This window comes from Abramis brama, assembly GCF_963993115.1.
Source record: "Abramis brama genome assembly, chromosome: 2".
NCBI lineage: Eukaryota > Metazoa > Chordata > Actinopteri > Cypriniformes > Leuciscidae > Abramis > Abramis brama.
In genome coordinates this window covers 29,095,943-29,112,640 of record NC_139964.1, presented here as the reverse complement: position 1 = coordinate 29,112,640, position 16,698 = coordinate 29,095,943, and the positions used below count along the sequence as shown (strand labels likewise).

Genomic DNA, 16,698 nt, shown 5'->3' with positions numbered 1-16,698 from the left:
AGGATATTAAGTAAAGATCATGTTCCATGAAGATATTTAGTACATTTCCTACTGTAAATATATGAAACATTTATTTTTGTGAGTGAATGCAGCACAATCGCGAACATAAATGCACAACTTTAAAGGCGATTTTCTCAATGTTCCGATTTTTTTGCACCCTCAGATTTCAGATTTTCAAATAGTTGTATCTCGGCCAAATATTGTCCTATCCTAACAAACCATACATTAATGGAAAGCTCATGTATTCAGCTTTCAGATGATGCATAAATCTCAATTTCAAAAAATGTACCCATGTGACTGGTTTTGTGGTCCAGGGTCACATATATATATATAATAGTGCTGGCATAATTATTAGGCAATTCGATATACCGATCTTTTTTTCCAGCACAGTTTACCAAATTTCAAACCACATCAAACTTAATAACTACTATTAATTTTGTATATAATCATTGTTAATGTTGATATATATATAATTGTTAACAAGGACTGGAAGCGGAAAAAAAAACTATTTTTTCAAGAAAAAAAAATGGGCTAAAAAAAAGATATTTTACACACTGAAAAGTCCAAAATTATTAAATGCCCATGAGAGGGATGCAATACTAATAGAAATTGAAAAATTAAAGTGTGACCATAGGACAAGAAATGCTCATTGGGGTAACAGGGTCACACAAAACAAAAGAAGACAAGATGAATATTGACTGCAAAAGACTTTCTGGTGGTTTCACACTTAATTCCTAGTCTCTGGACTATAGCTGTTGCAGTTTAAAGTGAGTGAGTGTGCGAGCTGTAGTCATATACCTGCAGTGAGTCTGAGGACAGCGAGAGTGTGTTGTTGTTCTCTCTGTTCAGCAGGTTCAGTTTCTGCAGCCTCCGCTGCACCTCTTCTTCAATATACATGTTTATCCTGAAGGAGAAACGAGTCATTAAAGGAACAGTCCAGCATTGCTTGGCCAAATCACAAGCGAGCAGTAAAACTGTGTTCGAGAGCACTAAGCAGCGCGCGCACCTCTCGTCTCCCACAGACAGTACGCTGGGGAGGGTCTGCATGGGGCTGACGGGCGACTGGTTCACATTGTTCTTTTCCTCTCCGCTCACGCTCAGACTCCGCACACTTCCTTCACTCTCACTGATCCTCTGCTTCAGCTGGGCAATCTCTCGCTCCATCCTGAGAAACATCCACAATAAAATCAGAAGGATAAGAGCTCTGGATTTATCACATTCATTTCTAGAGACCCCTGGGGGCCGCAAGGGGGTCCTAGGGTTCGAGTTTGTTTTTATTTATTTTTAAAGTACATTTTTTGAGGCTGTTATAGTTCATGTCTGCACTTAAAATCTTAATTAAATATTATATGCTTAGCGTGATTATTTTTCACATTCACGTTAACTAAATTGAATAGTATTTCATACTGCTTTCTAAAGACTGGTCGGAAATTCATTATAATTTATTATAATTATTAAGACATTAATTATAATTATTTTACTTTTTTTTTTTTTGTATTATAAATATTTTCTTTTTGGGAAAAAATTTAAGTGCCAATTTCAGATACACCTGTCAATTTAATAAAAAGTAAATATTTTCCAGATAATATTTTAATAATTTATTTTAGTATACTGATTATGTAAAAGCTAATTATTACATTTTTTGGCAAATGCCATGTTTATATGATATATATATAGCATGAAAAAATATAAACATATATTGCCTTGATGCTTATGGGAGGTTTATATTTATGTGAATTTATTGGAATTATTATGCATTTATGTTTTTTTTTTTGGAGGATTTTATGTTTTATGTGAGTGGTCTGGCATGAAAATGTTCTAAATGGGATTAATAAAGTTTTTACCATTACCTTAATCATGTTCTTACACAGTATAATTTAATATTCTTTTTCTTTCTAAACTCCTTCTTCTATAAATGAATTTTATACATACAGCTCAGCTACCTTTATATTTATGAACAGGTTCCCACAAGAGGATCATCGTATTTGAGGGTCCTGCGCATCACAAAGTTTGAAAAGGAAAACCCCAGTGCTAGTGTGCTCCTAAAAAACAAGCCCTCACCTGTCCTGGTCCGGGTCTTGTGTTCCTGTAAACCTGGAAGTGCTCTGTCCCAGTGCGGACTGTGACCTCTTGCGGGGCCCTTCAGGGTCCGGCTCCAGGCTGAGGCTCCTGCGATAGGCCGAGTGTTTCCGCTCCAGACGCGCGACCGCCTGCTCCAGAGCCTCCCGCTGCTGTTTCTCCCTCCACTCCAGGATCTCCTTCTCCTTCCTGCGAACCTTCTCCTCCTGTCGGGCCACGTTTGCAGTGAACTCGTACGACTGCTGCAGCTGCTGCAACTGCTCTGCGCTCGCGCTGTACTGAGACAGGCGCTCCTCTTTCTCCTCCAGCTCCTTCTCAACCTGCAGAGAAGAAACACACAGCAGAGAAAGATAAAGGACAGGTTGTGAGATGCTGCTACTGAAACAAGTGCTTAGGGTGAAAACAAATCTTGGGTTTAAATAAGTTAAACAAGTCTCTGATATTCTGGTATCCAGATATTGCTCAACTTCCTCCTTCAATGTAAGTCTACAGGAATTGTTACTCTCATTTTATCTATAGCCAGATGAAAATTATATGTCTGGTCACTGTAAAAAACAAACAAACGAATAAAACCTTCTAAACCACCAGCATGATTTGAGGTATTATCATTCATGTATGTACTGGAGGAGTTTGCTCAAATGCCATGCTGGGATTTGTAGGAAAACTAGAATGATGACTCTAATGATTTCAGTTTTTTGGAACTGATTCATTTCAATGAAGTTGTGTTTTGCCACACTGACTAAACCACTACTTGTTGGAAAAACAGGACAAAAATAGACAGTTTTGAAAACAGCTGAACTTCTGTCATGTTTCTAAATTCACAAAAATATTTCAGCAATATTAGTGTTATTTTTGTATCATTTATATACTATTATAGTATTTAATATTTTGAATTAGCTTTCATTTTTTACTTTTTTCAGTTTTCATAAAAAAAATGTTTTTTTGTGCTTTTGTTACTTTTATTAGTTTTTAATATTTCTATTTAGCTTTATTTTTATTTCAGTTTTAGTTTTAATCATTTTAGTACTTCAACTTCAACCAAGACAACATTTCAAAATTTCGGAAATGTTTAAAGGTAGGGTAGGCAACTTTCGGAGAAGGCTAGCAATTAACGAGTTAGCTTTGAAAGCATGAGATCCCACCCTCCCTTCAGAGCGCCTCCAAAAGCCACGCCTCCTTCAAAACACATGAACTTGAACACACACAGCAAGAGCAAAAGCGTCACAAGAGACGCGTTAAACTACCTCAAGTTTCAAAGCAAATAACATTACAATAATAATGAACATAAACACTTAAAGAGCGCTGACCTGTACCACCTGACTGCTGCAGATTCATTTCAGCGTTGATAGTTGACATAGAAACGCATAAATTCAAGACATGAACTGATCTGAGTATAACGTCACGGGTTTCCGTCTCTTCCAAATTACAGCAGTTATGGTGTGAGGTGGTTGTTTTGGTTCATGAGGAACTGTAAAAGGCGGCTGGTGTTTTGTTTGCGCTGCTCAGTGACTGACGTCTGTCTAATTCTACATAGCATGAAACGCACTGATGACGTGTGATATGAAGAGGTGTGGAAATACATTCGCTGATAGGCAGGTAGGACATCGTATCATTACATTCGGACCAAATTCAATGATTGAACGAACATTTTATGGTCCTACGCTTCCACAGATGATATATATACATATAAATACATTTAGACCACTTAACGTAGTGATTGCTATCAGGATGTTGACTTTCAACCAGCATAACAAAAATAAATTCTGGAACAAATCACCAATACCCTGCCTTTAAGTTTTTTTTTCTTAAGTTTAAGTTATTTCAAATAACGAAAACACTGCAGCTTATTCTGACCGAGTAACGTCAGGATGAGACCATCTGACGGACCAGAGTTTTGAGAGTGTTACCTGATACAGAGTCTCGTCCAGTTCTTTGTCCATTTCTTCTGAACTTCTGTCCAACCCAGGAGCGCCTGTTCCCCCTCTCGCTCTCTCCAGGAGCTCGCTGGCTCTCTGGCGCTCCTCGGAGACAGCGGGGAGCTGTTTCTCACGGAGAGATAGGAGCTGTCTCTCTTTAAACTGCAGCCTGTGTTCGGCCTGCTGGATCAGAGCCTCCTCCTGACCCAGAGAGGACACGTCCTGAACGCCACGGTCCATCACGTCACGGACCTAAAAAAGAGGAGAACTGGATGAGACGCAGCGAATCGCCAGATTCCATTCCATTTTAAATCTAATATTGATTTGATTTAATTATTTTGGTTTTTTTTTTTTTTGGTTATAAAGTTCTATTTACTCACATTTGAAAGAAATGTCTTTCTGCTAATGCTTTAGATGATTCACTTTTTCAGACTGATTCAAACCGGTAACTCGTCTTAGTGAACTATTTATTATGACTCATTATTATGACTCACACATATTAGTAATTTGTTTCAGGAATAGGGCTACAAGACAGTAAAAGAGTCATTTGTTCGAGAACTGGCCTTCACAGGTCACACTATTCCATGAGATTAAAAGAAAAACAAGAAAGAAAGAAAAATTAAGAAAAATAAAATCACCAACATTACCATATCAATGTTACCATATTAAACAGTATTTAAGTCCCACACTATTATCCCAATAGTTAAAGGGTTAGTTCACCCAAAAATTAAAATTCGGTCATTAATTACTCACCCTCATGTCGTTCCAACCCCGTAAGACCTTCGTTTATCTTTGGAACACAAATTAAGATATTTTTGATGAAATCCGAGAAGTTTCTGTCCCTCTCATAGGCAGCCATGTCATTTACACTTTCAAGGCCCAGAAAGGTAGTAAAGACATCATTAAAATAGTCCATGTGACTACAGTAGTTCAGTGAAAATTCTGTCTCCAATAATAAGCCTACGTTCTGACATAGAACCAGGAAGCGCTGCAGTTAACACTACGCCAACAGTGTAGGAGAATGACATGGAAGAGAAGAGATTGTTGAATAAAGTTGTTATTTTAGGGGGTTTTGCGCACAAAAAGCTTCATAACATTAAGGTTAAACCTCTGTAGTCACATGACCTATTTTAACAATATCATTAATAACTTTCTGGGCCTTGAAAGTTGCAATGACGTTGCTGCTTATGGGTGGTTCAGAAACCTCTCGGGTTTTTCATCAAAAATATCTTAATTTGTGTTCCAAATATGAACAAAAGTCTTACGGGTTTGGAACGACATGAGGGTGAGTAAATGATGACAGAATTATAATTTTGGGTGAACTAACCCTTTAAAGACAACACTCTAGATAATAAACAATTAAAAACGACAGGCCTGTTCGAATCCGTTTCCCTCTGGTTTCAGTGAGCTTTTGAAATACGGACAGCTCTACCTGTCTCTGTTTGTCCTTGTGCGCGTGCAGCAACAGGCCGAGAGACGTGCGCTCATTGGCCACCTCCCGTTCCAGTCGCTCCGCCTGCTGGATCAGCGACTCCTCCAGCAAACCCAGCTCCTCCACCTGCGTCTGCTTGAAATGTTCATAGCCTGCCTGCGCGCTCCTGCGGGCCTCCTCCCCGCTCTCCTCCTCTCCATCGATGCGCGCCTCCTTGGCTCTGAGCAGCTCCTCCCTGAGCTCGGTGAGCGCCCGCCTCTCCTCCTCCAGTCGTCGAGCTTCGTCAGGAGTGAGCAGGACAGACGCCTCCTCGCTGCGCTCCCTCAGCTGCTCCTCCAGACGCCCCACCAGACTCAGCTGCTCCTTCTCACGCTCCTCTAGACGCCTGGAAGACATTCAGTCCGACACGCTTGCAAAAGTAGGCACTCCATATATTAAAAAATCCAAATTTAAATACATTTTTAAATGTATGATATCTTTATAATATAACATTTCCAATATAACTTTATAATGACTATAACTTTAACAAATAAAAGTAACGACTTGTAATTAAATAACACACACACACATAATTATTTTTATAAATAACTTAATTTAACCCTTGTGTGGTGTTCGGGTCATTTTGACCCGGAGAGAATTTTATTTTACCCAAAAATACTAGTTAATGTTATCGCTTTGGACTGAAACTTAGTGACTTTATTCACAGATGGTATAACTACTTCTCAAATGTTTTTTAACAATTTTCTTACTTTTTTAGGGGGGATTTTGTCACCTTGTTACACTTGTGGTCTTCCCGGTCAAAAATGACCGGCCTACAAAAAATTGCTTATAAATCACTCTTTATGCAATATTATCACCCAATATTGGATTCAATCTTTTTGTCCACTTGTTCTCTTTCAATTAGGACTGGTTTTATATTTCTATTTGCATTTGATTAATTGTAGGCCTCATTTATTTGACAGTAGGCATCTCAATTTTTGAGTAAAAAAAACATTATTTTTGAATAATTTTGGAAAAATCAAATCAAATCTGAAGAAAATTGGTACTGTTGATCACACTAGTCTACTTTAATATTTCACCAGGAATTTTGTTTTGAAAAACTTTTATTTTGTACAATATGGCACAGAGTTACACTTGTGGTGTTCCACTGGGCCATTAAGGGCCATTGTGGGCCATTGTTTCAATGGGCCACTGAAAGTGAATGGGAGAGACCAATGCAAACAATGAATGGAACAACACAAAATATGTATCATTTTAAAGCTTAGAATCTCAGCTTTTTAATGCATCTAATCACTTTGATCAACTCCTAACGAGAGCTGAGTTATTACTCTAAAACAGTGTTAACAGCCTGTGCCCCCCGCAGGCGCCACCTAGCTGCGAAATAAATAATCATAATTTTTTTTCAAAACTATTACCTTGATCAACTTAAAATAGGTGTCATTTGAAATCTTAGAGTCTGAAATTTACAATGAATGTAGCCAATTTGATAAACTCCTAAGTAGTGCTGAGTTATTTGCTGATAAATAGAAAAAAAACAAATTCATAATTTATAAACTACTTTTTTGTACTACATTCAGCAATATGTCAAATACATCATATAGCTCAGATAGTCCTGTGTCATATGTCATTTGAAAGGTCTCAAAGAGTAGAATACAGCAAGCATAATTGTTTCAGGCTTTTTACTAAACTTGAGTGAGGTTTTTATAAAAGAAGCCCTTCAAGAGACCCATTTTTAAACCAGATATGGATGATGGAATTTTAGACACATTTCTGCTCGTAACGTCATGAAACATGCTCCGATTGTGGAAAATAACACGTCATTATTTACAGCAGATGCTTACAATTAAAATGAGTCCAAACTCAACATAATCCATCACTCAGAACTAAAGATATTCCTCATGGAGTTTGAACACAAAAAATACCACAGACACACAGACTCACATAGTCAAGCAAGGTAGCTTAGACTTGGCCTTTTTACTTGTATCTTCATGAAACCTTCATCGATCATGAAAAATGACACATCGTTATTTACAGCAGGAGCTCACGATTAAAAAGAGCCCAAACTCAATATATTCCATCAATAAGATCTAAAGATATTCCTCATGGCGTTCTAACACAAAAAATACCACAGACACACCTAGCCAAGTATATCTCATGAAGCTCTCATGTTTGGTTTTCGCTCATAACTTCACGAAGCATGCACAGATCGTAGAAAAATGTACATCATTATTTTCAGTAGACTATCACAATTAAAAAGAGCCCAAACTCATCATAATCCATCACTCAGATCTAAAGATATTCCTAATGGAGTTGTAACACACGAACCCCTACATGCGCTCACAGAGCCTTGACTATAGATGTAGCCTAGCACTTATGTCGCGTTTTAACTCATAACTCAATGAAGCATGCATAAATTGTGGTAAATGGCACATCATTATTTACATGAGATTGTTAAGATTAAAAAGAGCCCAAACTCACCATAATCCATCACATGCACATATGTGTACATAAACAATGAACATGCCCCTGAAAACTTTTCAGTCTCTCCCATTCACTTTCAATGGCCCATTGAAACAATGGCCCTCAATGGCCCAGTGGAACACCACAAGTGTAACTCTGTGCCATTTTGTACAAAATAAAAGTTTTTCAAAACAAAATTCCTGGTGAAATATTAAAGTAGACTAGTGTGATCAACAGTGCCAATTTTCTTCAGATTTTATTTAATATTTCCAAAATTATTCAAAAATAATGTTTTTTTTACTCAAAAATTGAGATGCCTACTGTCAAATAAATGAGGCCTACGATTAATCAGATGCAAATAGAAATATAAAACCAGTCCTAATTGAAAGAAAACAAGTTGACAAAAAGATTTAATCCAAAATTGGGTGATAATATTGTATAACAAGTGATTTATAAGCAATTTTTTGTAGGCCGGTCATTTTTGACCGGGAAGACCACAAGTGTAACAATGTGCCATTTTGTACAAAATAAAAGTTTTTCAAAACAAATTTCCTGGTGAAAAATTAAAGTAGACTAGTGTGATAAACAGTGCCAATTTTCTTCAGATTTTATTTAATATTTCCAAAATTATTAAAAAATAATGTTTTTTTAACTCAAAAAATGAGATGCCTACTGTCAAATAAATGAGGCCTACGATTAATCAGATGCAAATAGAAATATAAAACCAGTCCTAATTGAAAGAAAACAAGTTGACAAAAAGATTGAATCCAAAATTGGGTGATAATATTGTATAACAAGTGATTTATAAGCAATTTTTTGTAGGCCGGTCATTTTTGACCGGGAAGACCACAAGTGTAACAATGTGCCATTTTGTACAAAATAAAAGTTTTTCAAAACAAATTTCCTGGTGAAAAATTAAAGTAGACTAGTGTGATAAACAGTGCCAATTTTCTTCAGATTTTATTTAATATTTCCAAAATTATTAAAAAATAATGTTTTTTTAACTCAAAAAATGAGATGCCTACTGTCAAATAAATGAGGCCTACGATTAATCAGATGCAAATAGAAATATAAAACCAGTCCTAATTGAAAGAAAACAAGTTGACAAAAAGATTGAATCCAAAATTGGGTGATAATATTGCGTAATGAGTGATTTATAAGCAATTTTTTGTAGGCCGGTCATTTTTGACCGGGAAGACCACAAGTGTGACAATGTGCCATTTTGTACAAAATAAAAGTATTCCAAAACAAAATTCCTGGTGAAAAATTAAAGTAGACTTGTGTGATAAACAGTGTCAATTTTCTTCAGATTTTATTTAATATTTCCAAAATTATTCAAAAATAATGTTCTTTTTACTCAAAAAATGAGATCCCTACTGTCAAATAAATGAGGCCTACGATAAATTAGATGCAAATAGAAATATAAAACCAGTCCCAATTGAAAGAGAACAAGTTGACAAAAAGATTGAATCCAATATTGGGTTAAAATATAGTATAATGAGCAGTGTTTCCCCTAGGTTTACAGGTTTGGGGGGGGGGGGGGGGGGGGTTTACAGGTTTTTTTTTTTTTTTTTTTTTTTGGTGCGTTCCCGAGATTAGACCTTTCTTAACATAATGCCGAAAACCCGAAGTCTCTAGGTGGTCTGATTGAGGAGTAGATAGAAGTGCAAGATTGGTGCGCACAGACGCACAGAACAGAAATCATGAGTTGATAAGCGCAATTTCCGGGGGAAAATTGCGCTAAAAATGTTAACATAAGATATCTGTTTAAAAAAATAAAATAAACATATTTTAATCTTTTTAAAACTGACTTTTGAAAATAACCTTTGTTAAATGTATATAAGTATTTGTTCATATTAATGGACCAGAGCTTAATAGTTTTATTTTTTTAACTAACAACTAAAAAAAGATTTAGAAATACTAACAAATATATTGCTCATTCATTGTTCGTTAATGTGTTAATACATTTATATGACAAACTAATTTTAAATGGGCTTTTTTGTGAGAAGTTTTTATTTCTATGATGCATTTATTGGAGAGAACAATCATGTCAGACGCAGCACTGCTGTGAACGCACATTCACGTTTAAACAATTTAAACAATGTATTATTCAATGCATTACTTCTATATAATTATATATTAAGTTGCTCAAGCAAGTGGTAAAATACGTAACCATGTACTTATATTAACATCTTTTGCATTTAAATTTGAATACAATAAATCTTGCATGTCACAAAGAACTTGTTTTTCCACCTCCACGAATGTCATTATGTCGCCTTGTTGAGGTAAATTGTTTTCCTTGCTTAACCCCGGTCTTAAAGTGAAAAAAGTAGTATTTAATTAAATAAATTTACTACATTTTATTTAATTAATCGCACTTATGGTGAAATGACTACATTTTCAGGTCAATCTGTGTTCATTTTGCCCACGAAACATGCGCTGTCACTTTAATTCAGCGTTTGCAGCACAGGAAAAAATCATAGACAGTATATAAACGGCAAAAATAGACTCGGTGCGGAAACGATATGCTGTATACGCAGCGCAACTGAAAGAAATCGATCATCGACGGACTGCATCCGCGTGCAGTGTAAAAGCTTTGTAAACATGGGTAGGCTATGGAAAAAAAATACTCACCGCATACACACTGCAAACGAAATATGTGTGAAACGGGCGGAGCAGGAGAGCTACTCCGGCTGCTACTCGCAGTAGAGTGAGTGTTGCCATCTTCAGTTCAGCGACATATTTCCCGCCGCGCGCTCTCTGTCCGCTAGTGCTCATCTGTATTTGACGCAAGTGTTTGTTTGTGTGTGAGTGTGCGCGCTTGCGCACTCATTGGAATAGCTAATTGTAAACGCGCAAACACAGACAGAAAAGACATGCCATCGTGGAAATAAGATAAATAACATATTACTTAAGGGCTATTTAGTTTTTTTAATAAAATAACAAATTGTAATCTGGCACTATAAATAAATTCAAATCAAATTTACTTGACCTTCAAGGGGGGCGGGGGGAGCCGTTAGGAGGGCGGGGCGCCCCCCTTATATAATGGTAGGGGAAACACTGATGAGAGATTTATAAGCTATTTTTTATAGTTCGGTCATTTTTGACCGGGAAGATCCCGGGGGTTTTAGGGTTCTGAACACCACACAAGGGTTAATTGAACAATTTATACTAGTAATATTATGTGATACTAATATTACTGCGTATATACATTTTAAAATAATATGATTATACTTATACTTTTATTAGTTAAATTTACTTTTACATAACACTACATTTAAATATATTAATCAAATATTTGTATGTATATATATATATATATATATATATATATATATATATATATATATTTCAAATATTTGTATATACATACATATATATATATTTAAATGTAGTGTTATGTAAAAATAAATAGTTTACATCTCATTAAATAAAATGTTAATTTTAAATTTAATTTAATTATTTAATATATTATAATAATTAAATAAAATAATTTATACTACTCATATTATTATTAGTTGTATTTTTGTAAGTAAAAAAAAAAACAATAAATGATTTACATTTTTAAATAATTAAAAACAAACCTTTTCTGCAATTTAGTTTGGATTGCTTTCACTCTTATACTGAGACTAGTTGAATAATTAAAAATATTTTCCAAGTCAGGCATTAACAGCAGGTAAAAGTATTTGACTTTTTCACCTGCGTTCTAGCTGGAGTTTGACGGCCTGCTCCTCCCGCTCTCTTTTGAGCCGCTCCAGCTCACGGAAGAGCTCGGTTTGTTCCGCTTGCTCTCGCTGGGCCTGAGTCTTTTCTTCCTCCTCCAGATCTTCCTCCTGCACCTCCTTCTCCTCCAGCTTCTGCTTCGGTTGTGATCTCCTCTGCTTCTGCTGTTCCTGCTCCTTCTGCTCTCTGTGTCTCTCCTCCTGAACAAAACAGACATTAGCATATAAAGAAGTCTGCCTTGACATTCAAAACATGGTTTATAAGAAAGCATCGTTTCGATTTAAACTCTTGTCTGAGGTGAATTTTGGCTCTTAGTGTGGAAATGGCAAGGCAGAAACTTACCCAAGTACAAATTAATGCATTTATGTGTTGCCTTGAGGAGAATTAACTGTTAAGATTTTATCGGCAGGAAGAACAGAAGAATTCCATCATTATGGCAATAAAATATTATAGTCTTGTTAACAACCCAAACGGCAGTCTGACCTGGAATCGCTCTTTCTCAGCGATCAAGTCCCTGAGGCGGCTCTCGATGTCCTGACTGCGTCTGCGCAGGCTCTCCTCCTGTCTGCGTATGCGCAGCTGCACCTGCTCGGACTCCTTCCTCTGGGACGCCACCTCCTGCTGCATGCGCTCAAGCTCCGCCTTCTCACACTTCTGCTTCTCCTCCATCTCTTTTATCAGCCGCCTGGACCAAAAAAAACACAAAGGGAAGGATGGTGATTGGACAGGCCAGGGCCCAAAATTAACCAGTAGTGGGTGAAACTGAAAATTTACCAGTCATAAATATATATTACATATCCATAAGACTGTATTTTTGCATGATTTTTGTTAGAATTTGCAAAGTATATACCATGAGATTCTGCTATATATCACTGTAGATGTATGATGCAGTTCGCTTTTGATAATTTGGAAACACTTTCTCATTTGTTAACATATTTTTACAGCATTTTGTTAATGTTAAAGTCCCACTGTAGTCAATAATTTTATCCCTTAAAATCACCAAAATGGCATATTTAAACAATGTCTTCATGCCTTAAAATAGTTTGAATGTAACTCTACACCCTTGCCTCATTTAATATATGCGGTTCTATGAATATGCAAATGAGCCCCGCCTCCACTCACTCACTCCAGCTCAGAGATCCACTGGTTGACGATCACACGTTGATCTGATTGGTTACAAGGTAGTTTGTGACGTCAGAAACACCAGAATTTGCTAAAGTCAACAGATTTTACTAATAGACCTACCAATTTCTGTGTAAAAATAAAAATAATGATGCTGCCATTTTTCTAAAGTCATTTTTACACCGTGTAATTTGGCTCCAAATCTCTGTTGAAAATTGTCATTTTGTACAATGAGTAAATAAACACTGTGATATTTAATATTTTGGCTTTCTCCACTATTTATGTTTATCTTTCTTCAGAAAAAAATATGAACAAAATCAAAAATTTTGAGCCGGGGACATTTCTGAAATGTGGTTGATTTGACATTGCTGTATGTTGTAGCTCTGTCCCCCTCCAGTCAATAATTTTAACCTCTAAAAATCATCTTTTATCACCAAAATATTCAAGAGTTTCTTGAAAAAAAAATTCGTCATGCCTTAAAATAGCTTGAATGTAACTCTACACCTTTGCCTCATTTAGTATATCGTTAGCCTCATAGCATAATTGCCTACGTCCACGGACATAGGACGTAGGCAATTATGCTATGAGGCTAATGATATGCGTTTCTATGAATATGTAAATGAGCCCCGCCTCCACTCACTCACTCCAGCTCAGAGATCCACTGGTTGACGATCACACGTTGATCTGATTGGTTACAAGGTAGTTTGTGACGTCAGAAACATCAGCGATTTCAAACCGTGTTTTTGAGACTGTCTTTGGTTCACTGCAGTTTTAAGGAGAAAATACTCAGCAATGGTGTCGACTTATGAATTTGCACATGGTTTGTCTTAAAGCATATTAAAAACACCACATAGACAAACAACATTAAAAGCTGGATTTTCAAAACGGGGAATTTTATAAAAATACAATTTGTTCATGTTAGTTCACAGTACAGTAAACTAATGTTATCAGGTAAAACGTTTGATTTTAAATATATATTAGTAAATGTAGAAATTAACATTAAGATTAATAAATGCCGTAGAAGTATCGCTTATTGTTAGTTCATGTTAACTAAAGTAGTTAACTAATGATAACAAAAACATTATTGTAAAGTGTTACCGATAATTGTGTATTTGCACAAGTTAATTTGGATAAAATGCTAAATTAACTGTAAATTAGCGGGCAGGACTGCTTTATGTCAATTACGTTTCACTGAAGTGTTTGGCATATATAAATATTTGATAAGTCACAAGACACACCTTTTAGTTTCCAGTTTTTCCAGTTCTTCTCTTTGCTGCCTCTCAAACTCCAGTCTGGAACATTTAAGACATAATTAGTTTCCACCTTTAGAACACACACACACACACACACACACACACACACACACACACACAAGCGCATGGGATGAGGGTCTGCATTATTATGAGCATCCATCAGTCACAATGCATGCGCTGCAACTATAAGCACATGCTGCAGAATACACAACAACAACAAAAAGAGATGAAGACACACGCTCAACTAAAGTATTATGAAGATGATGATGTGCTCCTCACAAGCATGATGAACGAGAAATGCAGAGACTGAACCCACACATACTGATGATTAATATATATATATATATATATATAAATAACACGTCAGTTAACATGAGAACACTAGTTGTGCTTTGGTTCTACCTGAGAAAGATGGGACCCTTTTCAGTGAAGAGACTGCCATGAAGAAGTTCAGAAAGAGGAAATGTTACCAAATACCGCTGCACAAATCCTAGCTATTAGTCTGAGTTCATTTAATTAAAGACAATTCAAAAGAGTAAATGATGAACAACTCGAAATATTAAAATAAAATAAACACTTAGTTGTGTAAAAATGGAGTGGTTGGCGTTCATTCATGACATGAAGTTGGTGTAGTAGCAGGTCATCACCCAGATTCATGATCCGTCATGACATCACAACTGTTAAGGGTTTTACAGGCCAATCATCATGCGTGATCGCAGATCAGGACCTCACCAACAAAACCATCATAAAACTCATTTCTACTGTGCATCCTTCTATTAATCTGACAATGCAAAAAGACAACATGCGTTTTGTTGTTTACTAGGGATGCATCGATATATATATATATATAAAAAAGTTTATAGTCGATAAATCTATGGTGTTTTTTATTATTGTAAACGTGTTCTCACTAGAGCAGCCGTGTCCAACCTAAACTTATACATGCTTGAAATCGGGCATTAAAATATTAAAATATGTACAGCAAAATTGATGCATATGCATTTAGTACTGTTGAAACCTGGCACACTAGAAAGAAAAAAAACATTGTTTTAATTGTAAAAAAATTAATTATTTTCATCCATTACTAACCAAATCAAACCACTGGCAATAGTTTAGATTAAAATCAATCATTATGGTGCAACATCTGGAACGATTCTCAAAAAATTGGTATACAGGCTCTTGTAAACATAATCCTTCTAATATGCTGATTTGCTGCTCAAGAAAAATTTATTATTATTATCATGTTGAAAACAAATGTGCTGCTTCATATTTTTGCGGAAACCGTGATACATTTTTCCAGGATTCTTTGATGAACAGAAAGGTTAAAAGAACAGAATTTATTTGAAATATATATTTTTTGTTTTTACTGTCACTTTTGAGCAATATAATGCATCCTTGCTGAATAATATTATTAATAATAAAAAAAAAAAAATCTTACTCTTGAACACTAGTGGATATACCAACATTTTATTGGCTGTTGGTGGTCTTTATTGTGTACTTGTCCAATTCATAATTTAAGAAGACTTCTAAATATGCGCATTATCCTCCATTGTTAAATACCAATATGGTCACTGATATCTCATGCATCCCTAGTGTCTGTTTTTGGGGAAGGGTCTCTGGTGATCTGGCAAGCGGGGTTTGAATTAGTGTTTTTGTCTGCTGTTTTAATGCACTGGGCATCAGCGGTACCAGCAATGGCGCCGGAGGGCATGAAGAGAGTGGAGGATGGAGAGAGGAGGGAAGAGGAGGCTCCTGGGAAGGAAGAGAGGGAGGAGGGCTGAGGAAGAGGAAGCTACCACTCGCTCTAACGCACAGGTGCACACACACAGGTGATGGCTTACCCGGGGTTATACAGCATGACTGTGGAGAGGTTTTCACAGGATTTGGACAGATCAGACATGGATAAGCTCAGACTGGTTAGGAGGCCGCTCTGGAGAACAGGAAGAGCATTAAAGTCACCATGTAATCAAAATTGACAATTCTTACTTATTTTATGGAATATTGCAATTTATTATAATTCTGTGCATATCATTATTATTTTTTAATTCATGTGCCTCGTAATCTTTAATCAAAACAACTTCCCCTCCCTCTTGCAGCTCATCTCTTTTCTTCTCTGATGATGCGTTTACTGGCGTGAGGGCGGGGCCACCTGTCACTCACATGAGATCCACCAATAGCAAACCACAACCACCCAATCAATTCCCCATGGACTAAATCAAGTCCCGCCCTACATCTGTTCTTGTTCAAGCTGCCGTTTCACTTAGACATACGTCACAATAGGGGGAAAAAAAGACTATCACAACTTCTGTTTCACGCCGACTTCAACAAACGTGTGTGTAATGCTGAAGTTTCATGTGTGAATTTCTCTCACCTTTCTCTTCTCTCGTAGTTTAGCCGCCTCTTTAGGATGATTAAATCTGAACATGTTGGTTCTGCCGAGGAGAATGACAGCACCTGAGAAACACAAATGTACTTATTTAAGTGCTGTTTAAGGAAAGACACTAAAGCGAAACTACTGCTTTTTCATGCACTGGTCAATTTTGAGATTTTGGGAATTTTATGAATATGCTATTTTGCATTCATAACACGTCTTTCAGACTAGTGGCCAAAAAAAGGGGTTTGTTCATGTATAATTTGCCTGATTTATATTACATTTTATTCCTAAAAACATGGAGAAAATGTTTTTTTTGTTTCTGGCTGTTGACAGTATTTTCTG

General features: G+C 36.3%; 1 protein-coding gene across 5 annotated transcripts in view; it reads right to left on the bottom strand.

Annotated features, from left to right (window-relative positions):
* The window catches only part of kif16ba (kinesin family member 16Ba), a 38,787-nt gene that overhangs the window by 5,913 nt on the left and 16,176 nt on the right, over positions 1-16,698 (bottom strand). For 3 of the 5 annotated variants that reach the window (XM_084098179.1, XM_084098181.1, XM_084098182.1), the window contains exons 16-26: positions 16,354-16,436; positions 15,824-15,912; positions 14,388-14,420; positions 13,971-14,024; positions 12,094-12,295; positions 11,587-11,810; positions 5,428-5,812; positions 3,987-4,247; positions 2,062-2,399; positions 1,007-1,165; positions 799-904 (exon numbers count right to left, since the gene is read on the bottom strand). In XM_084098179.1, the coding sequence (XP_083954305.1) occupies positions 799-904; positions 1,007-1,165; positions 2,062-2,399; positions 3,987-4,247; positions 5,428-5,812; positions 11,587-11,810; positions 12,094-12,295; positions 13,971-14,024; positions 14,388-14,420; positions 15,824-15,912; positions 16,354-16,436 (1,934 nt within the window). The remainder of the gene's footprint in view (positions 1-798; positions 905-1,006; positions 1,166-2,061; positions 2,400-3,986; positions 4,248-5,427; positions 5,813-11,586; positions 11,811-12,093; positions 12,296-13,970; positions 14,025-14,387; positions 14,421-15,823; positions 15,913-16,353; positions 16,437-16,698) is intronic. The other 2 variants (XM_084098180.1, XM_084098183.1) reach the window with 1 other exon arrangement.